At 44.0% G+C, this 24,817-nt stretch overlaps 1 protein-coding gene across 1 annotated transcript in view; it reads right to left on the bottom strand.

The window, feature by feature from the left end:
- Nucleotides 1-24,817, bottom strand: part of lonp2 (lon peptidase 2, peroxisomal) — a 109,801-nt gene that overhangs the window by 73,757 nt on the left and 11,227 nt on the right. Inside the window, exons 4-7 of the mRNA XM_078210845.1 lie at nt 24,423-24,545; nt 18,402-18,580; nt 13,062-13,156; nt 2,584-2,842 (exon numbers count right to left, since the gene is read on the bottom strand). Of these exons, the coding sequence (XP_078066971.1) occupies nt 2,584-2,842; nt 13,062-13,156; nt 18,402-18,580; nt 24,423-24,545 (656 nt within the window). The remainder of the gene's footprint in view (nt 1-2,583; nt 2,843-13,061; nt 13,157-18,401; nt 18,581-24,422; nt 24,546-24,817) is intronic.

Below are 24,817 nucleotides of genomic sequence, written 5' to 3'. Positions count from 1 at the left end.
AGATTAAACTCCATCTGCCATCTCTCCGCCCAAGTCTACAACTGATCTATATCCTGCTGTATCCTCTGATAGTCCTCATCGCTATCCGCAAATCCACCAACCTTTGTGTCATCCGCAAACTTACTAATCAAACCAGTTACATTTTCCTCCAAATCATTTATATATATTACAAATAGCAAAGGTCCCAGCACTGATCCCTGAGGAACGCCATTTGTCACAGCCCTCCATTCAGAAACGCACCCTCCCACTGCTACCCTCTGTCTTCTTTGACCGAGCCAGTTTTGTACCCAAAGCAGGAGCAAATTCAAAAATGAAAGGTTGCCTCATAGCACTGGCTAGGGGCAAAAAGTTTGCAGATGACAATAAAATCTACAGCAATTCAGTAGCTTACAAAACCCAATTACTGCTTAACTCAGAGCGTCTTTTGTGCTTGAATCTTAGTACAGTGCAATCTTGATTATGCAGGTTACCATTTTCTATATTTGACTTGTGCACATGAATTCTCGCAGGAGCTGTGTGACTGACTGACTTTATTGTGGAGACCAGAGAGGGAGAACAACATTAATGGGAGCAGAAGATCTCCATATATATCGTTCTCCTATTCTGTTATTTTACCAATCATATTTGGATTATTCACAAGTTCACAAAAGTTTTTTAAAATGAGCTAGAAGATAAGGAAAATCACTTGTAGGAGGAAAGCAAGTGTAGATGTTTAAAGGATCACTGAAGGAAAAAGGTTCGTACATAGAAACTAGAAGCAGGAGTATGCCATTCAGCTCTTCGAGCCCACTCCGCCATTCATTTTGATCATGGCTGATCATCAAATTCAATATCCTGAGCCCCCCGCTTCCCCTCATATCCCTTTAGCCCCTAGAGTTATATCTAACTTCTTCTTGAAATCAGATGTTTTGGCCTCAACTACATTCTGTGGTAGTGAATTCCACACATTCACCATTCATTGGCTGAAGAGATTTCTCCTCATAGCCCTTATCCTCAAACTATTACCTCTAGTTCCATTGGGAACATTCTTTCTGAATCTACACTGTCTAACCCTGTTAGAATTTTATAAGTTTCTATGAGATCCCCTCTCACTCTTCTAAACTCCAGTAAATATAATCCTAACCAACTTAAGTCTCTCCTCATATGACAGATCTGCCATCCCAGGAATCAGCCTGGTAAACCTTCGCTGTACTCCCTCTAAAGCAAGGACATTCTTCCTCAGATAAGGACGCCAAAATTGTACAATTGTAGCAAACCATCCATATCCCTATACTCAAATCCTCTCGATATGAACACCAACATACCACTTGCCTCTTTTACTGCCTGCTGTACCTGCGAGCTTACTTTCAGCGACTGATGCACCAGGACACCAAGGTCTTGCTGAGTATCCACATCTCTCAATTTACACCCATTCAAGTAACAATCTGTCTTCCTATTATTGCTACCAAAGTGGATAACCTCACATTTATCCACATTATACTGCATCTGCGATGCATATGCCCACACACTCAGCCTATCCAAATCACACTGAAGCATCTCTGCATCCTGCTCACAGCTCAACCTCCCACCCAACTTTGTATTATCTGCAAATTTAGAGATAATATATTTTGTTCCCTCTTCCAAATCATTAATACATGTGAATAGTTGGGGTCCAAGCACAGATGTCTGCGGAACCCCACAAGTCATTGACTACCAATCAGAAAAAGACCCATTTATGCTAACTCTTTGTTTCCTATCTGCTAATCAGCTTTCTATCCATCTCAAGACATTACCTGCAATCCCATGAGTTTTAACTTAACATAGTAGTCTGTTATGCGAGACCTTGTTCAAAGCCTTCTGAAAGTCTAAATAAACCACATCCACTGGTTCTCCTCGGTCAACTCTACTAGTTACTCAAAGAATTCCAATAGATTCATCAAACACGATTTCCCTTTTGTATAAAGGGATCGCTAACAAAAACACTGAATAGCTGTTCAAGGAGCAGGTCAGCTTGTTATAAATGGGTCACGTTATAAGCCTATTTCTTTTCATTTCCAATCTTCTTTAATATCTGCTAAGCAAGGGTCAAACTGGGCTTTTTAGTGCCTGTATGCCACAGTATTTTACCATAAGGTACAGTGACCTCAGAGTCATAAACGACCAAAACTGCCTCATGTTTAAGTCACGAAGTTGTTATAATTGTCCAATGGCTTAACAGAGCCACAGAGATTAGGAAGCTTCCCAGACTTTAACTTCATTGTTAGATGATACCACTTAAGTGGTCGCTAAAGCACAACAACTTGCCTTCGCTACTCTCGGTTTGCAAAGGCAATAATCAGTCAGGGTTTGAACTTCTGATCACAACCCAGTAGCCTTTGGTGGAAGTGCGTGTGTGTTTATATTACATAATGACAGGATTGGGCACAGCAGTGGGTATTTCCACCCCAGCGTTAGGCATAAACCATAACAGTCACCTGAACAACTATCAGAGTGTGATTAGGGCTTGTGAAACTGTATCAGAGTAAGAGAGCAACACTTTCAGGGCGTGTGGGGAGAAAATTGAAGAGAAAAATAAAGCACTCATAAATAGCAATAGTATAATACCTGTGACCACGAATGTCAGACTGATCACATACTCCACCCAATGCTATCCTGTAAAACTCTCTGCCGACGGTCTTTGCTATTGATCTGCCCACGCTGGTCTTGCCCACACCGGGAGGTCCCACAAAGCAAAGGATAGGTCCTTTCAGATTGTTTTTAAGTTGTCTAACTGCAAGGTACTCCAGCACCCTCCGTTTGAGTTTCTGCATTGCGTAATGGTCACTGTCAAGTAAAACTCTTGCAGCACGAAGATCTAGGCGATCTGTAAACCAATCATAAATGAGTTGTTGTAAATAGACACAGAATATTTTGTAATGCAATTCAACATTTTGAATTATATTCCAATTTATGTTTTCATTACAAGGAGAACTACACCCCTGAAAACAAAAACTATGAAAGCAACTGGCACAAAAGAGAATATTTAAAACACTTCTGCAGAAAATTAACTACATTCTCAGAAGGCGGCAGAGAATGTAAGTTTTAATCCAACCAAAAATAATTAGAAATTTAATAAAAATTCAGATTGTCATTACACATTACCAACAACATTTTCTTCTTTTAAAATTGGCAACATCTTCCCTTCTAAAGGTACCAGCAGCTGCAGGAATTTGGTTATAGAAGAATAGGTCACTCCCTGATTCTCGTCCAAGTGATCTGCACACGCAAGTCCTACACAGAGAGTTCTGATAGACTATGGGTCCTATTTTACCATTGCCTTGCGCCTGTTTTTGGGCGCGAAAACGTGGTAAAGTCGGGTGAGAGGCCATTATCGCAATCCGCACCCGCACCCGCGCAGATTGCCACTTTACCGAAACCCGGGAATGGCGGCGATTCGATTTGTGCCCAAAACGGGCGCAACGACAATTTAAATGCATTTGCATGTATTTAAATTGAATTAATGAACTGCCCGCCCAACTTTATCAGCATTTCCCCCTTTGCCACCACGTTTGCCAATCCGGAACCGCGCCGTAATGGACCTGCTAAATAAAAGTCTGAAATGGGCGCTCCAGCTTCTGAAGGGCGCATTCAGTGTTTCCAACGGCTCTCTGACTCAGATCAGTGATGGGGGGGAGGAGTGAGGTGGGTCAGATCATTCTCTGGTTGGGGGGGGGGGAGGGGGGGGGAGTGAGGCCAGGTCATTGTCTGGTTGGGGAGTGGGAGGAGGAGGAGGTGGGTCAGATGTATCTCGGGGAGAGGGGGGGGGTCGAGAGGGCCGACCGTAGTCTGGTGGTGGGGCTGATCATTGTCTGGTGGTGGGGGGGGGGGGGGGGGAGGGCTGATCGTTGTCTGGTGGGGAGGGAGGAGGAGGCGGGTCAGATGTTCCTCTGGAGGGGAGAGGGAGTGAGGCCAGACCATTCTCTGGGCGCGGGTGGGGGTTCGTTATCGGGGGGAGTGAGGCCAGATCATTGTATGGTGGGTGGGGGGGTGGGGGGGGGGGGGGGGGGGGGGGGGGGGGGAGGGTGAGGCCAGACCATTCTTTGGTGGGGGGGAGCAGATGGATCTCTGGTGGGGAGGGTGCAGGGGGGTCCGCTGCCACTTTGGAGGCGATCGGTGGGGAGGGGAGGAGGCAGGGGTGGCGATCGGTCTGGGTAGTGGGGGGGGTGGATAAGGGGGACAGTGATGTGTGTGGGTAGTGGGGGGTGGTGGATAAGGGGGATAGTGACGTGTGTGGGTAGTGGGGGGGTGGATAAGGGGGACAGTGATGTGTGTGGGTAGTGGGGGGTTGGATAAGGGGGACAGTGATGTGTGTGGGTAGTGGGTGGTTGGATAAGGGGGACAGTGATGTGTGTGGGTAGTGGGGGGGGATGGATAAGGGGGACAGTGATGTGTGTGTGTAGTGGGGGGGGTGGATAAGGGGGACAGTGATGTGTGTGGGTAGTGGGGGGTTGGATAAGGGGGACAGTGATTGTGTGTGTGTGCATCCTCGCTCCCGATTTTCGCTCCCGGGTGCTTTCCCCGCTTTCTGTGGCCCGGGAGCGATCTGACACGGCACGCTTTTTCAAATTTTTTTCAAACTGTGCATGTGCAGTTCAGAGCTCCAATTGTTTCGGCCGCGCTAAGCCCCGCCCACAGCACGAATGGGACTGGAGATGGCTGAGAGCGAATGGGGGCGCCTGAAAGCAGATTTCTAAGTCGGATCTGCATTACGCCCAGATTCGGCACTTTGAATGAAAACGGTAAAATCAGGCCCTATCTTTATCGTGTGGAGCAGCACAGTTAAATCAGCTTCTGTCCTGATGACATTGCCAAATATATTATACCAGGAGGCACATGTAAATGCCTGCTGATTATTTTCCTCCTCAGCCAAGAGCACTGAAACAACTATAGAACATAAAATCGCCATCGTCCCAGATGACCATAGGCTGTTCTCCCCTTTGAGGGGTAGAGCTGACTGGCAGTGATTTTAACCTGAGGATCACGACACCTCAGGTGAGGGGCAAGGCTGAGAAAGCAGGCTTTACTTAACCTTGGCTGCGACTATCTAAATCAGATCAGATTGGTTTAGGCACTGGGAGTTTCCATTCCAAGGTAAACTATTTGGCTGTTTTTGTGGAAACACTTTAATTACTTCATGATTGACAAGGGGTTTATGTATCTAAATAAATCACACTGAACACACCGATCACTGTTTTAAGGACTGACTGAGTAAATTAACAATATATTTTATTAAATACATTGAAATGAGTTAAATGATCTCACATAAGTAACAAAATAATTTTGGTATTATTTGCTTGGCATTTCCAAACATCAAAAATCTCATTTGCTTTCAACCAATTTTCTGTTTTTGTTAAGGGACGCAATAATTCAAGAACAATTGATCACACTCCAGAGTATTTTGGTATATCCAGTACTTTGGAGGTGGTGATCATCAATTTAACAGCAACAATATTGTCTTTGCCCTTTCTTTCAGTACCCTGGCAAAGCTAGGACGGTTTCTTTACCTGATATCATAAACCAGTTAAGATAGTCTTTTTGTGCCGACATAAAGTGGTTTTGACGTCTGTTGACACTAAACTGTTGGAATAATTTAGAAATAAGAAAGCAAAACAAACAGAATCTAAATTTAAACAGAGTATGCTAGAAATACACAGATAGTCAGCAGAGGGGGGATCTTACTGAAACTTACAGAATACTACAAAGTGTGGATAGAGTGGACGTGGAAAGGATGTTTCCACTAGTAGGAAAAACTAGAACCAGAGGACACAACTTCTGGCTAAAGGGACGATCCTTTAAAACAGAGATGAGCAGGAATTTCTTCAGCCAGAGGGTGGTGAATCTGTGGAACTCTTTGCCACAGAAGGCTGTGGAGGCCAGGTCATTGAGTGTCTTTGAGACAGAGATATATAGGTTCTTGATTAATATGGGGATCAAAGATTATGGGGAAAAGGCAGGAGAATGGGGATGAGAAAAATATCAGCCATGATTGAATGGCAGAGCAGACTTGATGGGCCGAGTAGCCTAATTCTGCTCCTATGCCTTATGGTCTTATGTAAAAAGACAGGCTAAAATGGTAATCCCAATAATAACCTTTTAAGTAACTGAATAGTAAGTGATGTGTGGAGATGGAGATAACATACAAAGAGCAAAGAAGAGTACAGCACAGGAACAGGCCCTGAGGCCCACCAAGTCTGCGCTGACACAGATGCCTCTCTAATCTAATATTTTCTTGCCTTGACGTGGTCCATATCCCTCTATTACCTGCCTATTCATGTATCTATCCAGATGTCTCTTGAACGTTGTTATAGAATCTGCTTCCACCATCTCCTCCTGCAGCACGTTCCAGGCATTCACCACCCTGTGTGTGAAAAACTTGCCCCTTACATCTCTTTTAAACCTTCCCCCTCTCACTTTCAACCGATTCCGCGAGTAATTGACCCTTCCACCCTGGGAAAAAGCCTGTCATAATCTTGTAAACTTCTATCAGTCCCCCTTCATCCTCCGACACTCCAATGAAAACAATCCAAGTTTGTTCAACCTTTCTTCATCGTCAATATCCTCCAAACCAGGCAACATCCTGATAAATCTCTTCTGCACCGTTTCCAATGCATCAACATCCTTCTGGTAGCGTGGCGACCAGAATTGTACACAATACTCCAAATGCTGCCTAACCAAAGTCTTACACAGCTGCAACATGATTTTCCAATTCCTATACTCAACGCCCCAACCGATGAAGGTCAGCATGCCATACGCCTTCCTGACCACCTTGTCCACCTGAGTTGCCACCTTCAGGGAACTGTGGATCTGCATGCCTAGATCCCTCTGTATGCTAATGTTTACAACAAACACCAGTCAGATAGGAAGTTTATTGAATAGTCTGCAAAGAAATGAAGAAAACAGTGGAAACTGGTTAGCTTTTAAGTTTATTTATTTGTGTCATAAGTAGACTTACACTAACACTGCAATGATGTTACTATAAAAATCTGTAGAAATATTGTTAGGTGTTAAAAACAATTATGATTTTATTGCAATTTGCCTTGGTGGACAAAATAATGAAAAAACAACTAAGATGATAGAAATCCCATACCAAAGAAGAAAGAAATAAAAGGGGGGGGGGGGGGGGGGGGGGAGAAACAAACCTTGCTAAAACAATTTGTGGAATAATACTGAAGTCTGAAGAAACTCTAAACATTCTTTGTGCAATGAAACTAAACTATTCTGGACATTGGCATCAGGTTTGTGTTATAGGTATGTTCTGCTTTTAATATTTGCCATTTATTATGGTTCCTATTCATATCTGTAAATACATTTTACTTGTTTCTCAAGGCGTTGACACAGTGATCTACACAAGAACATTTAACATTTAGCACAGAATTTAGTGAAGTCCAAAACTACATTAAATCTGGTAAACAGATTATCACAGCAAGAACTGTTTGCAAAGGCAGAGTATTGAAGAACTGTAGCTTCCAGATCACAGAGGAAAAGGAATTAACTGCACCGAACCATTACCAAAGCAACTTCATTTTAGAAGAATTTTTATCTGTGCAAAACATTTAAATTTTTACTTTTCAAAAATACATGGTCATTTTCTTCTAAAGCAAGTAAAATGCAGATTCTGTGAATCAGGCAATTGGAATTATTGATTGTCACCCATGAATAATATAAAGTAGAGCAACAACCAACAGCAGCTTTTCAGTCCATTACACACAAACAGATACCCACTACAAATAATTTCATGTCATCTCCCCCGTTACCCATCAACAACTAAACAGCTGTGGTCACTTAATAAATTAAATTCCAGCAAATATGAATGCAATCATACCAAGCTACTGTAAACTGTTCAATTTGTATGAATACATCAAACGTTTTTCACAAGTCTCCCAACTACAAGAATCAGCACATTTTCTCCATGTATTTATAACAAATCCTCCAAGGCAGTTTAATGGGAAACGTAATCGTAAATGATTTTTATGAGATACTTTATGCAAACTTAACCCTTTCAATTCTGAATAACTTCCAAATGTTTAATTGAGAAGTAAGCAACTGTTAATGTAAAAGATTAGCCGGCGAGACAAAAAGCAAAAGAACAATGTACAAATGGTATAATGTATAGGAAAAGTGCAAACCAGAGAACAAAAAAAATGCAGAGGATTGGCTGGACAAAAGAAATAACAGGTCAAAATAAAAAGCAACAAACTGCTTTGAAGTATTAAGAACTTAACAATGCAGAAAATATTAACACACTTTCATCAGAGTACAGAACCCCCTGCCAAACCAAGCTCTGACAAAGGACCTGTACCTAACATCCCCATTAATAATCACACTTAGGGAGGAAGGACTGAGAAAGGTGGAAGGGCAATTGAAATGAAACCAGAGAGCATATTAATTCAAAGATTTCTACACTACAACTACTCAGAAAAAGCATGCTTACTTCTGGGTGGAATATAAAACTTGTAATTAAGAACTATTTATTTAATATATAAAATCAAACAGAAGTAAGAAAGAAGTAACCCAAGCCTGAATTAGTTCTCAACGAATCAGGAAAAACATGACCCAAAGGAATTACTTTTCTCAGCTTTTAGTGAGTAAATGTAAATACTATGAAACTTCCAGGCATTAAAGCGGAGTTTGTTCTGCTACAGATGATATGCAATTCAGTTATTAATCAAGATTGCCAACAAGATGTAAAGATATTCTCAAGAATGGAAAGGAAGAAGGAGAAAAACAACAAATTTATGTCCTTCCTCGAAAATGCAAATAATGTATTTTTTTTTGCTCTCTGCTGGGGATTTTTCTTATAGGATTTTCCTCTATGGATCATGCCACAGGTGTAGTGTGGCAGGACTCATTAGCTGCCCAACAGTGACCCTAACTTAGCTTTCTGGGCCAGCCCAATTTTATTACTGGCATGGATTCTTGGCACTATCAAGATATCAGAGTTGGAGTTTGACATTTAGGAATGGGAAGTAGCAGCTGCTGTAGGATTTACACACCTGCAGGAGCTTAAAAGGCTAGATATGATCACTGATATTTGTCTTTGAAATCAATTGAATTTTTTTTGCGAATGACATGGCAATTTGCTGCAGGGCAGGGTTTCACATACAAACAAATATCAAACACACAAAGTAGGACCAGAAGTAGGCCATTCAGCCCCTCGCTGGTGTTGGTGTTTTGAATTCCACATTCCCATTGACCCCCCCCCCCCAATAACCTTAGATTGCCTTAATAAGAATCTACTTACTGCCGCCTTAAAAATATTCAATGACAGCCCCTCTCCCACTCCACTGTCTTCTGAGGCAGAGTTCCAAATTCATACAACACTCAAAACAAAATTCTCCTCACCTCTGACCTCTAAGGGTAACCCACAATTTTAAAACAGTGCCCCCTAGTTCTGGATTCACCCAGAAGAGAAAACATCCTTTCCATGTCCACCTTGTCAAGGCCATTCATAATATCTACTTCAATCAAGTCATCTCTGATTCTTCCAAACTCCAGTGGAAACAAGCCCAATTCATCTCACCTTTCCTCATAAGACAACCCACTAATTCCAGGTAGCAATCTAGTAAACCTCCCGTCTCCAACATATTACTATTCTTCCTCAAATAAGAACAAAACTACATACAGCATGCGATGTGGTCTCACCAATGCCCTGTGTAACTGACGCATAACATCCTTACTTTTATGTTCAATTCCTCTCATAATAAAGGATAGCATTGCATTAGCCTTCTTAATTAATTGCCATACCAGCTTGTGACACCATATGCTAGATTTTTGTCCACTCAAACTATATCCTTCTGCAACCTCCTTATTTGCTTTTCACAACATATTTTCCCAGCTATCTTTTTGCAACCTGTGAATTTAGCTACCATACCTTCACTCCCTTCACCAAAGTCATTGAGGCCCGAACTCCACTCGTCACATCCTGCCGATCAGAAAGGGCTCATTTATGCATACTCTGTTTTCTGCCAGCCAGTCAAATTTCTATCCATGCCAATATGTTACCTTCCACACCATGAGTTTTTATTTTCCGCGATAACCTTTGATGTGACACCTTATCAAATGTCTTCTAAAATCCAAGTACAGTACATCTACAAGCCCCCCTTTATCCACAGCACAAGTTACTCTTTCAAAGAACGCCAATAAATTGGTTAAACATGATTTCCCTTTCACAAAGCTATGCTGACTCTTTCCGAAGATTACCTTGAGTTTCTCCAAGTGCCCAGCTATAACTTCCTTAATGATCAATTCTAAGATCTTCCCTCAGGACAGGCATTTGTGTTGGGACCGCAATTGTTTACGATTTACATAAATGATTTGGAGTTGGGGACCAAGTGTAGTGTGTCAGAATTCGCAGATGACACTAAGATGAGTGGCAGTGCAAAGTGGGCAGAGGATGCTGAAAGTCTGCAAAGGGATATAGATAGTCTAAGTGAGTGGGCAGATGGAGTACAATGTTGGTAAATGTGAGGTCATCCATTTTGGTAGGAATAACAACAAAATGGACTATTATTTAAATGATAAAAAATTGCAGCATGCTGCTGTACAGAGGGACCTGGGTGTCCTTGTGCAAGAATCTCAAGGAGTTGGTTTGCAGGTACAGCAGGTAATTAAGAAGGCAAATGGAATTTTGTCCTTCATTGTTCGAGGGATGGAGTTTAAAAACAGCGAGGTTATGTTGCAGCTGTATAAGGTGCTGGCGAGGCCACACCTGGAGTACTGTGTACAGTTTTGGTCTCCTTACTTGAGAAAGGATATACTGGCACTGGAGGGGGTGCAGAGGAGATTCATTAGGTTGATTTCAGAGTCGAGTGGGTTGGTTTATGAGGAGAAACTGAGTAGACTGGGGCTATACTCATTGGAATTCAGAAGAATGAGGGGAGATCTTATAGAAACATATAAGATTATGAAGGGAATAGATAAGATAGAAGCAGGGAAGTTGTTTCCACTGGTGCGTGAAACAAGAACTAGGGGGCATAGCCTCAAAATAGGGGGAAGCAGATTTAGGACTGAGTTGAGGAGGAACTTCTTCACACAAAGGATTGTGAATCTGTGGAATTCCCTGCCCAGTGAAGCAGTTGAGGCTACCTCATTGAATGTTTTTAAGGCAAAGATAGACAAGTTTTTGAACAGTAAAGGAATTAAGGGTTATGGTGAGCAGGCGGGTAAGTGGAGCTGAGTCCACGAAAAGATCAGCCATGATCTTACTGAATGGCGGAGCAGGCTCGAGGGGCCAGATGGCCAACTCCTGCTCCTAGTTCTTACGTTCTTATGTTCTTATCAAGCTAGTAAGAAGTTTAACAACACCAGGTTAAAGTCCAACAGGTTTATTTGGTAGCAAAAGCCACACAAGCTTTCGAGGCTCTGAGCCCCTTCTTCAGGTGAGTGGGAATTCTGTTCACAAACAGAACTTATAAGACACAGACTCAATTTACATGAATAATGGTTGGAATGCGAATACTTACAACTAATCCAGTCTTTAAGAAACAAAACAATGGGAGTGGAGAGAGCATCAAGACAGGCTCCACTCCCATTGTTTTGTTTCTTAAAGACTGGATTAGTTGTAAGTATTCGCATTCCAACCATTATTCATGTAAATTGAGTCTGTGTCTTATAAGTTCTGTTTGTGAACAGAATTCCCACTCACCTGAAGAAGGGGCTCAGAGCCTCGAAAGCTTGTGTGGCTTTTGCTACCAAATAAACCTGTTGGACTTTAACCTGGTGTTGTTAAACTTCTTACTGTGTTTACCCCAGTCCAACGCCGGCATCTCCACATCATCCTTATCAAGCTAACCAGCCTATGGCTTACTGTTTTCTGCCTCCCTTCCTTCTTGAATAGAGGGCTTTTATTTGTTACTTTCCAGTCTGGTGGAACCTTTCCAGAATGTAGTGAATTTTAAAAACTTAACACTCAACGCACCTATATTGCACTAAACTTTTATTATTGGGTCAAGTAAGGCAGAGAAAGGAGGCATTTTTTAGGGAGAAACATAAAATGCCACTGAAAGCAAGTATTCAAATACAGTGCAGTCAATTCCATCACTAGAGCTCAGCCCTCAATCTAGAATTCGACAGACAAAAATAAAAGCCGGAAATCAAATGTTAAGAGATTACCACCCTTGTTTCTGTCCAGTATCCATGCCTCTCCCTCCCTCAGGATTGCCACACATCCTTTGTTTAGAGTTTGTCACTAACTTTCTAGTATTAAATAAACCTTGTCAGTTTAAGGCAACTACAAACTGGAATATATAATCTAGATTGACATTCAGTACAGTAAAGGTTCTGCTTTCCAGCATAGGTGTATGTTTCACAATCTAAAGAAAACCAAAGAGTTTATCTGGTTTCCTGACCAATATTCTTCACTCAATCAACACCATCAAAAACAAATTGTCGGACCATTTATTAGTTTGTGAGACCTAGCTACAAGCAAATTCGTGGACTCAGGATCCCAACGTCAGGGTCAAATGGGGATCAGAATCCCACTCTGTGTGGGGAACAGTGACTGGCAGTAACTTTCCTTAAAAGATGGGCTCGCTGTCCAATCCGGATGACGGGGGACCTCAAACCTGAAGGATAAAAGGAGGCTCTGCAGCACTGAAGCAGCAGCAGACTGCATTTTCGGATAAGAGGGAGAATATGCCTTGAGATGAAGGGGTGGTGTGGGAGGGCATTGTTAGTTGGCCTCGAAACCTGCCTGATGTGCTGGCCAACTCCCCCATCCACCCACATTTGCTATCAGGAGACCAGTCTTGCGCTTCCAGAGGTTCGGAGGGCGACTGGAAAATTCCAGTCGTTCTCTGACAATAGGTCTGAATTGGCTAATATGCTTAATTGGCTTCGTCCTACTTACCAACAGGAAAATTGCCTGAGGTCGATCAGCAAACTGACACAAATGCAGCACTGACTTAAAGAATTCTTTATCACTGTACAGATGTGTACAATATTCACTACTATACATTTATACCGTTCCTTCTTAAAAAAAAGTCAGCTCTACAAGCATCTGTTAATCTTTTTTTGTTTCTAGATTACTGAGAGTAGCTTCTTACCTGTTGTGCTTTTATTCCACGGCAGTTCCACCATTAGTTCCAGGTAATTCCTGGTCAAAGCAAACTCTGGCATAGACTGAGGCATCTTCTTTAACCTGCAAATGGCAAACCTCATTGGTCAATGGAAAGAACATGAATATGGAGTTTTATATCAGTTATTTTCAAACTTTTACACCCATTCTGGGCGGCACGGTAGCACAGTGGTTAGCACTGCTGCTTCACAGCTCCAGGGTCCCGGGTTCGATTCCTGGCTCGGGTCACTGTCTGTGTGGAGTTTGCACATTCTCCTCGTGTCTGCGTGGGTTTCCTCCGGGTGCTCCGGTTTCCTCCCACAGTCCAAAGATGTGCAGGTTAGGTTGATTGGCCAGGTTAAAAATTGCCCCTTAGAGTCCTGAGATGCATAGGTTAGAGGGATTAGCGGGTAAATATGTGGGGGTAGGGCTGGGTGGGATTGTGGTCAGTGCAGACTCGATGGGCTGAATGGCCTCCTTCTGCACTGTAGGGTTTCTATGATTCTATTCAACTGGGCTTGAGTTGACTTTTGTGATGGAAAAAGTGATTCAAAAACAGACAGAAAACATTTTCAAATAACTAAAATCTGAATACTCCTTGGTGGAGCTTTGAAGCACGGATAGACAATTTAATCCGAAAAATATCTGAATCATTCACTAATTTAAAATGGAAAATAGGAACACATGCAACAGTAAGTGGAATCTGAAAACATTTCATCATGATCTAATTAATTTCCAATACAATAGTTGTTTGGTAGTTCCAGAATTTGAGTATTGCTGAAAAAGAGAGATACTCATGTTAAAGCTTTACATCTTGCATTTATTAGGATGGTGCACAGAAATACGAATAGTATGGGGAACAAGAATATGTACTGCATGAGAAGAAAGTGTTGATTAGTTGGCAGGTGGACTCTGATTGGCAGGGGTGTTGCCATGAAGAACACACCAGGGAACAGTTAATTGCCAAACTTTTGTTCAAATTCAAACTGAAAAAGGTACAATGGCTTTATGAAGGGCAAATCACATTTGACTAATTTGCTAGAGTTCTTCGAAGGTGAAACAGCAAAGTGGATAATGGGGATCCTGTAGACGTAGTATATCTGGACTTCCGAAGGGCATTTGGTGCTGCACAAAAGTTTAATTCACAAGTTAGATCACATGGGATTAGGAGTAATTTATTAGCTTGGATAGGTGACTGGCTGATGGACAGAAGACAAAGTCGGGATAAATGGATGTTTTTCTGGATGGCAAGAATGAACTAGTGGGGTGCCACAGGGTTCGGTCCTTGGGCCCCAGCTATTTACAACCTATATTAACGACTTGGATACAGGGATAGAAGGTTCTACAGCCAAGTTTGCAGATGTCACAAAAATAGGCAGGACAGTAAGTTACAATGAGTAAATAAGAACCTTACAAATGGATATAGATAGATTAGGAGAGTGGGCCAAAATGTGGCAGATGAAGTTTAACGTGAATAAGTGTGAGGTCATACATTTTGGTCGGAAAAATGGGAAGGCGACTTATTATCTAAATGGGGGAAGACCTCGAGGTTTTCCAGTGCAGAGGGATCTGGGTGTCCTTGTTCATGAGTCACAGAAAACTAGCACGCAGGTACAGCAGATAATAAAGAAAGTGAATGGAATGTTGGCATTTATAGCTAAAGGAATAGAATATAAAGGGAAGGAAGTATTGTTGCAACTATACAAGGCACTGGTGAGGCCGCACCTGGAGTATTATGCACAGCTTTGGTCCCTTTATTTGAGGAAATATGTAGTGGTATTGGAGGCAGTTCAGAGGAGATTCACTCGATTGATTCCAGAGATGAGGGGGTTTGGCTTATGAAGAGAGATTGAACAGTTTAGGCCTATACTCTTTGGAATTTAGAAGAATAAGGGGAGATCAAATTGAGGTATACAAGATGATAAAAGGTATGGATAAAGTAGACGTGGAGCGGATGCTTTCCCTTGTGGGGCATTCTAGGATGAGACGTCATAGTCTTAGGATGAGGGGTAGAAAATTTAAAACAGAGTTGAGGAGAAACTACTTCTCCCAAAGGGTTGTGAATCTGTGGAATTCACAACCCCAAAGTGTGGTGGATGCTGGGACAGTCAGTAAATTTAAGGAGTCAGACAGATTTCTAATTGGTAATGGGTTGAAGGGTTATGGGGGAAAGGCAGGAAAATGGGGATGAGGAGCATATCAGCCACGATTGAATGGCAGAGTGGACTTGATGGGCCGAATAGTCTAATTCTGCTCCTATATCTTGTGAATTCTTATGAACTAATGAATGTATGGACATGCTTCTTCTGTTTGCAAAGGACAGGGCCCAATGGGTGGATATATGTAGTTTGCAGCTTCGCAAGTTAGCCACACTGCGAGTTCGATTAACAATCTTAAATTGATTTTCAGTGTAATTCTAGCACAATCAGGATTGTTTACCAGGTGTTATCCAATCGCAGAATTACATCTAATGTTGGATACTATGGGCCCTATTTTACCATTTTGATTCTAAGTGCTGGGTGGACTTGAAACTGCGGGGGGTGGGGGGGGGGGTGGGATTTTACCATTTTGATTCTAAGTGCTGGGTGGACTTGAAACTGCGGGGGGGGGGGGGGATTTTACCATTTTGATTCTAAGTGCTGGGTGGACTTGAAACTGCGGGGGGGGGTGGGATTTTACCATTTTGATTCTAAGTGCTGGGTGGACTTGAAACTGCGGGGGGGAGGCGATTTTACCATTTTGATTCTAAGTGCGGAATCTGGGCATGATTCAGATCTGACTTGTAAACTTGTTCTCAGGCTCTCCCCTGCGCACTTAGCCTGAAAAAAAGTCATAAGTCTGAATCGCGCTGTGGGCGGGGTTTAATGCGCCCAAAACATTGCTGCTCAGTAAAACAAAAATTGAAAAACGCTCCCCTGTCACACCGCTCCCGAGCCGCAGAAAGCAGATAAAGCGGCCCGGGAGCGACGGCCCCCACAGACATCGCCCCACCCCCACAACTGTCCCCCTTATCAACCCCCCCCCCCCCCCCACTACCCAGACCGATCGCGACCCCCGCCCCCACTTCCCCCCACCAATCGCCTGCAGAGTGGCAGCGGAACACCCCCGCCTTCCCCTCCACCGATCGCCCGCAAAGTGGCAGTGGACCCCCCTGCCCCTACCATCCCCCCCACCAGAGAATGATCTGCCCCGCCCCCCCCAAATCAGAGATACATCTGGCGCTCCTCCTCTGCCCCCACCAGAGAACGATCTGGCCTCCCTCCTCCTCCCCTCACTTCCCTCCACATAGATACATCTGGCCCTCCGCCTCCCACCCATCCCCCCCCCCCCCCCCCCACCACCAAAGAACGATTAGGCCTCCATCCTCCTCTCCCTCCCTCCACCAGAGAATGATCTGGCCCGCCCCCCCCCCCCCCGCTACCTAAGAGAGAATGATCTGGCCTCCCTCCCCCCTGCCTCCAGAGAACGATCTGGCCTCCCTCCTCCTCGCCCTCCCCACCAGAGAACGATCTGGCCCACCTTCCCCTGCCTCACCACCATCGATTTGAGTTAGAGAGCCGCCGGAAGCTCTGAACTTCTCCTCAGAAGCTGGAGCACCCGAAACAGACCTTTGCCGAGCATGTCTGTTTCACGCCGAATCTGGATGGGCAAATGTGTTGGAAAAGGGGGAAATGCCAGTAAGTTTGGGCTTCCAGCTCATTAAGTCAATTTAAATGCATGTAAATGCATTTAAATTGCCGTCGCGCCCATTTTAGGCGCAGTGCCGATCACGGCCATTTTTGGGCCTTGGTAAAATGGGAATCTGCTCAGAGGCTATTCGCCTCATGCCCAGCTTTACCAAGTTTTCACCCCCGAGATCAAGCGGAACGCAAAATCAGGCCCTGGGAATGTTTCAGTTCCTACTTTTAGACCCATTCTCAGGCACCCCCATACGTACTCTGCCTGCAAAAATATCAGCGAGTCCGAATCGCGCTGCACAAGTCTGTGGACGGGGCTTAATGCGCCCAAAATCCTGCAGCTCCGATCGGAGCCCCCAGCTGCCACATGCAGAAAAAAGAATGATACAATGCTGCTCCTCTGCCACATCCTCCCGGGCTGGATAATGCCTCCTCCTGGCTCCCACAGACATTGCCCCACCCTCACAACATTACTGACCCCCTGATCCCCCCACCCGCCCGCCATCCAGACCAATCGTGGGCCCCTCCTCCCTTCCCCCCACTGATCTCAGGCAGAGTGGCAGCGAACCCCCCTTCCCCCCACTGATCTCAGGCAGAATGGCAGCAGACCCCACCCCCCCTGATCTCGAGCCAAGTGGCAGCTGACCCCCTTCCCACCTCCCCCCACCAATCTCAAGCAGCGTGGCAGTGGATTCCCTTTCCCCCTTCCCCCCACCCCCCACAGATCTGAAGCAGAGAGCCAGCGGACGCCAGGCACTTACCTCCCCCCTAACTGAAGTGCCCGAATCAGACTTTTGTGGGGCATGTCTGTTTCGTGCCGATTCTCAATGGGCGAATGCGATGGTAAAGGGGGAAGTGCCGGTAAGGTTGGGCGTATTAAGTGAATTTAAATGCATGCAAATGCATTTAAAAGGCTGTCGCGCCCTTTTCGGGAGCAGTCCCGATCGCGGCCATTTTCGCGCCGATTCTCAATGGGCGAACGTGGTGGTCAAGGGGGAAGTGCCAGTAAGGTTGGGCATGCAGCCCATTAAGTCAATTTAAATGCATGCAAATGCATTTAAAAGGCCGTCGCGCCCATTTCGGGAGCAGTCCCGAACACGGTCATTTTCGGGCCTAGGTAAAGGGGGAACCGGCGCAGAGGCGGGCACGGATCGTCTCACACCCGACTTTACCAAGTTTGCGTGCCCGAAAACGGCGCAACATGATGGTAAAATCAAGCCCTATGTTTTAAGTTTTTATTTAAGTCTCTTTATTCAGCAATACTAATTTACAAATACTGGTGCCGATGAGGAGTTAGGTTGAAGTTGGATTATCTGCCAAAGTGTTTCAAATCAGAATATTGTTTTGAAACATGTATATTAGTGTAATTAATTTAGCTTTACAGAGAGAGAGCAACAGCACCAGGGAAAACTGTCAAGACATTTAACTATGACAGGATATGCCATGCTGTCACACAAATTGGAGTTTTTTTTGTAACAGCATACGCATTCAGAAGATTAATCCAAAATATTGGGCACCTATCCTAGGGTATAAATCAGAATTGATCAAATGTAGTAGGTTCCTTTATGTAAGTTTTTTTTTAAATCACACCAAACAAATTAAGTATTTTGTTCTTCAACTGTTTATCTTACTAGTCAATAGTCATCATGTACCTTTTGATCTCCTTAATACAAACTTTCATTGCCTGCTCTGGCATATTTGTACTTTTAATCTTCTTTTCCAACATGACAATATCATCACCATCATCATCATCATCCTCTTCAACAGCATCCAAGTGCAATGGTCTTCCAGGAATTTGATTGTTTCTTCGAATAGGTCGGATGGCCACAGTCTAGTGGTTGTACAGTACTTCTGGTAAGTGTAACAGAATCTCTAACATCAGGTTTAACACCTTACAATTATACAACGCCTTTAAACATAGGAAATCATCTCAAGGCACATCATAAAAGTATTAATATTTAGAGCTCAGAAACATTTTCTAATTTGTATGATTTGAATGGTGTCGTACTCTTTGGTAATTAATCCAGTCTAGCAAATTAGCATTTCTTTAGGCAATGTTACCAGACAAACAAACCTTCAGATGTTTATCCAAAATTTAAATGGAATATGTTAAATAATTAAGCAATAGTTAATTAAAAGTTATCTCCTTCATTTAAGTTAGTCCCAATTCTTGGTGATGTGCAGAGAGATCATTACCACAGTTTGTTTCATAATTTTACTGCAGCAGGGAATGCAAACCCTCTTAATAAAAGCAGAGAATGCTTGTTTTTCACCATAAATAATTAGTTGGATCTAGAGTATTGAAAGTGGTAGCTTGGAGATAGTAGATGAATTGGCAATCATCTTGCGAAATTCTATAGATTCTGAATGCTTCCTGCAGATTGGAAGGTAGCAAATGTCACTCCACTATGTAAGAAGGGAGGGAGAGAGAAAAATAGGGACCTACAGATCTGTTAGCCTTACATCAGTACTAGGGAAAATGCTAAACTAAGGATGTGATAATTGGACACTTGGATAATAACGACCTCATTCCGGGTAGCCAGCATGGATTTACGAATAGGAAATCTTTTGGAGTTTTTAACAGGATTGATAAAGGGGAGTCAGTGGATGTAGTATACTTGGATTTTCAGGTTTTTGATAAAGTTCCCTACAGGAGGTTGGTTAGCAAAAGCACATGGGATAGTAGGTAATGTACTGGCATGGATTGAAGATTGGGTAACATGCAGAAAACAGAGAGTAAGAATAACTGGGTCATTCTTGCATTGGTAAACTATGATTTGCTGGGGGCCACACAGACCCCAGCTGTTCACAAATATATATATCAGGGACGAAATGTAATATTTCCAAGTTTGTGGATGACACAAAGCTGGATGGGAATGTCTGTTGTGAGGAAGATGCAAAGTGGCTTCAAGAAGATTTGACAGACTTAGTGAGTGTGTAAGAACACAGCAGATGGAATATAATGAGGAAAAACATGAGGTCATATGGTATGAGGAACAGATGTGCAGATTATTTCTTAAATGGTCAGAAATTAGAAAGTGTAGACGTTCAAAAGGACCTTGTCCTCGTCAATGAGTCACTGAAGATTAACACGCAGGTGCAGCAGACAATTAGACAGGCTAACGGCATGTTGGCCTTTATCACATGAGGGTTTGAATACAGGGGTAGTAAAGTATTGCTTCAGTTGTATAGAACATTAGTTAGACTACACCTGGAGAACAGTGTGCCATTTTGGTCCCTTTTTCTTAAGAAATATATTACTACCATTGAGGGAGAGCAACACAAGTTCACCAGGCTTGTTTCCGGGATAGCAGTACTGTCCTATGAAAAGAGATTGGGGAAATTAGGGCTATATTCTTTAGAGCTTGGAAAAATAAGAGGTGATCACATTGAAACCAGCAAAGTACCTGAAGGGATGGGCAAGGTAGATGCAGGTAAGGGGTGGGATTTTCCCAAAAATATTCTAAGTGTCGAATTTGCATAAAAACTGGAGTAAATCTCACAGTTTTTTTCAGCGGGACTTTCAAAATGAATCTCCCACACTTGTGCACTGCAGAGTGCACTAGTGTGAATATTATTAAAGATCCAGGGGCAGGGCCTATTCTCGCCTGAGAGGCCAGCAGCATAGCGCTGAGCGGACCACTGCCCATATGATGATCTGTCAAAGCAGAGATCGGCGCATGCGCAGCAGCCCCGCACTGCTGGACATCCGATGGGACAGTAAGTCTCACAACACCAGGTTAAAGTCAAATCATAGAAATCATAGACAGTACAGAAAGAGGCCATTCGGCCCATCGTGTCTGCATCGACCACAATCCCACCCAGGCCCTACCCCCAGATCTCTACATATTTACCCACTAATCCCTCTAACCTATGCATCTCAGGATACTAAGGGGCAATTTTAGCATGGCCAATCAACCTAACCCGCACATCTTTGGACTATGTGAGGAAACCGGAGCACCCGGAGGAAACCCACACAGACACGAGGAGAATGTGCAAACTCCACACAGACAGTGACCCAAGCCGGGAATCGAACCCAGGCCCCTGGAGCTGTGAAGCAGCAGTGCTAACCACTGTGCTACCCTGCTGCCAGGAAGATGCAAAGTGGCTTCAAGAAGATTTGACAGACTTAGTGAGTGTGTAAGAACACAGCAGATGGAATATAATGAGGAAAAACGTGAGATCATATGGTATGAGGAACAGATGTGCAGATTATTTCTTAAATGGTCAGAAATTAGAAAGTGTAGACGTTCAAAAGGACCTTGTCCTCGTCAATAATTCACTGAAGATTAACACGCAGGTGCAGCAAGTCCAACAGGTTTATTTGGTAGTACAAGCCACAAGCTTTCGGAGCACTGCCTCTTCATCAGGTGAGTGGGAGTTCTGTTCACAAACAGGGAATATATAGACACAAACTCAATTTACAAGATAATGGTTAGAATGCGAGTCTTTACAGATAATCAAGTCTTAAAAGATACAGACAGTGTGAGTGGAGAGAGTGTTAAGCACAGGTTAAAGAGATGTGTATGGTCTCCAGCCAGGACAGTTAGTGATATTTTGCAAGCCCAGGCAAGTCGTGGGGGTTACAGATAGTGTGACATGAACCCAAGATCCCAGTTGAGATCCTGGAGCAGAGAAGTTACGACATCTTCTCCGGAGCCTTTAACATGCCATCGATGAAGACAAACATCTCACCAAGGAAATCCCCACACCACCACTTCTTGCCTTCAAACAACCGCACAACCTCAAACAGACCATTGTCCACAGCAAACTACCCAGCCTTCAGGAGAACAGTGACCACGGCACCACACAACCCTGCCACAGCAACGTCTGCAAGATGTGCCGGATCATCGACACGTATGTCATCATCTCACATGAGAACACTATCCACCAGGTACACAGTACATACCCTTGCAACTCGGCCAACGTTGTCTACCTGATACGCTGTAGGAAAGGATGTCCTGAGGCATGGTACATTGGGGAGACCATGCAGACGCTACGACAACGGATGAATGAACACCGCTCAACAATCACCAGGCAGGAGTGTTCTCTTCCTGTTGGGGAACAAATGTGTTTACCCCAGTCCAACGCCGTCATCTCCACATCAGGGGAACACTTCAGCAGTCACGGGCATTCAGCCTCTGATCTTCGGGTAAGCGTTTTCCAAGGCGGCCTTCACGACACACGACAACGCAGAATCGCTGAGCAAAAACTGATAGCCAAGTTCCACACACATGAGGATGGCCTCAACTGGGATCTTGGGTTCATGTCACACTATCTGTAACCCCCACGACTTGCCTGGCTTGCAAAATATCACTAACTGTCCTGGCTGGAGACAATACACATCTCTTTAACCTGTGCTTAACGCTCTTTCCACTCACATTGTCTGTACCTTTAAGACTTGATTACCTGTAAAGACTCGCATTCCAACCATTATCTTGTAAATTGAGCTTGTATTTATATATGCCCTGTTTGTGAACAGAACTCCCACTCACCTGATGAAGGAGCAGCACTCCGAAAGCTTGTGGCTTGTGCTACCAAATAAACCTGTTGGACTTTAACCTGGTGTTGTGAGATGTCCTACTGTGCTTACCCCAGTCCAACGCTGGCATCTCCACATCACGTCCACCTGATGGCTGGCCGGCCCCATAACCCCCGCATCGCTGCGCTGCCCCTCCAATTACCCCAAACATGTCTGGGCCAGCCTCCGACCCTGATGGACCCACTCCGACCCTTATGGCTAGCCCTGATCACTGGCCTCCCTCTCTCTGTCACCAAGTCCGAGTGCATAATGGCAGTGGGAACCCCCATCCTCTCCAATTGCACCCAGAGGTCCTTCCCCCATTAGGACTCAGTGGGGAGTGCCAAGGGGCACCCTTGGGCATTGCCACTTTGCCCCTTGGACAGTGCCAGGGGCTCAGGCTGGCACTGCCAAGCTGGCAATGCCCAGAGGGCACCCTCCTCACCCTTGTCCTCCAGAGGGGCCTCAATGGCCCCTCTTCACTCCAGCAGAGTCGGGCTGCCAGCTCCCCGCAAGTGGTGAGCTACTGTCAAACCCGCTGGAGTGAAACTCTCCTGAGCGGGAGTGGGGAGGGGGGGAGCAGAGACTCGAGTGGGCCCGGAGACTTCAGTCCTGGGCCCGCTAATCAGATGTGAATCTTCATTTGCCTGATTTACACAGCTCCGAGCCGATTTCTGGCACGGAGCTGACGGCACCGGAAATTCGGCGCCTGGAGACTCACGGAGGCCATGGTGCCCAGCAGCTGGGAGAATCGCCCCCAAAATGTTTCCCCACTGGCTGGAGAGTCTAGAATCAGGGAACACAATTTCAAAGTAAGTGGGAAGCTACTTAGGACTGAGATAAGAAGAAACCTTTTTACTCAAAGGATTGTGAATCTTTGGACATTTCTACCCTAGAGGGATATAGAAGCTCAGTCATTGAGTAGGTTTAAAGTAGAGATTGACAGATTTCTAAATGCCAATGACAAAGATATGAGGATAGTGTGGGGAAAAAGGAACTGAAGTGGATGATCAGTCAAGATCATATCGAATGGCAGAGCAGGCTCAATGAGTTGAATGGCCTACTTCTGCTCCTATATTCTGAAAATGTGGTTTTTGACATGTTATATAAAAAAACTGTAATTTTCTTTCTTTGAATATGCAACTTAGATTTACGTAGTGCCTTTGATGTAGTGAAACATCCCAGTGCACTTCATAAGAGTGTAATCAGACAGAAACTGACACAGGGCCATAGAAGGCCATCTTCAGCAGATGGCTAAAATCTTGGTCAAAAAGGTAGATTTTAAGGAGGATCTTAAAAGTACAAGCTAGAGAGGTTTAGGGAAAGAATTCCAGAGTAGGTAAGGTACTAGAATAGAGGCACCGCACAGAGAACAGAGCTTCTGTAGAAAGTAAGGATAAGTAATAATACAGCACAGGAACGGGCCCTTCAGCACTCCAAGCCTGCGCCGATTCCTGGTTTCTATCCCTCTATTCCCTCCCTATTCATGCACCCATCCAGATGCCTCTTAAATGTTGCTAATGTGCCTGCTTCCACCACCTCCTCTGGCAGCGCATTCCAGGCACCTACCACTCTCTGCGTGAAAAACTTCCCCCACACATCTCTCTTAAACTTTCCCCCTCTCACCTTAAACCTGTGCCCCCCCCTTATCATTGACACTTCTACCCTGGGGAAAAAGCCTCTGACTATCCACCCTGTCTATGCCTCTCATAATTTAGTAGACCTCTATCAGGGTCTCCCCGTCAGCCTCCTTCTTTCCAGTGAAAACAATCCCAATCCACTCAACCTCTCCTCACAGCCAACTGTTTAAAGAACTTGGAATTTACTTTATAGAATGTGCCAGTATGTAAGTGACTGGCTGACATTCTGCCTTCAACGTTAGTAAAACTGGAGCAGGGAAGAGGCAGGAGCACTGAATGCTCTTGGGGTCCAGGACATCAAGATTCTTGACCATGCTTTAGCCAACATGAAAACAACTTTTACATTGTCAATCAACATTATATTGTACCTTAATTTTTAAAAAATTAAGTGCAGCTTGTGATCATATCATCTCCATCAGCAATTTTTATCATTAAACTGCTGCAAGATTCACACCTGGCTATATATTGGATTAAATAGATGAATATAATATGTATATACAAGTCATTCCTACCCTCTTTTCATCATTTGGCTTGGACTTCCGAGTTTTTTGAAGTAATTTTAGCCCTTCTATTTGGCGAACAAGCAATGGTATGGTCTTCTTAAATCTCTCTTCTAAACCAACAGCATCTAGTATCTGTGTGTCAGAGACAAGATGAGAACATTAATAAAATTAGACATTATTAAAGTGTTCTAAAAGTTACATACACAGACCTAAACACTCAGTTTCAGGCAGCAAAGCCACATACAGTATAACAATGCAAATTAAAAATGATATCATGTTGCACGAACATAAAAATACTAAACTTACAAACTAAAAGGAGCTGCAAAGCTTCTAATATTTAAATATAATTTGAGAGTTAGCAGAGCTGCTCTTAGCTACCAATCATGGGCATAGTGACAAAAAAA

This window comes from Mustelus asterias, chromosome 4 (genome assembly GCF_964213995.1).
Source record: "Mustelus asterias chromosome 4, sMusAst1.hap1.1, whole genome shotgun sequence".
Lineage (NCBI taxonomy): Eukaryota > Metazoa > Chordata > Chondrichthyes > Carcharhiniformes > Triakidae > Mustelus > Mustelus asterias.
Note: the sequence above shows the minus strand (reverse complement) of the source record. Positions and strands in the feature narration are given on the sequence as shown.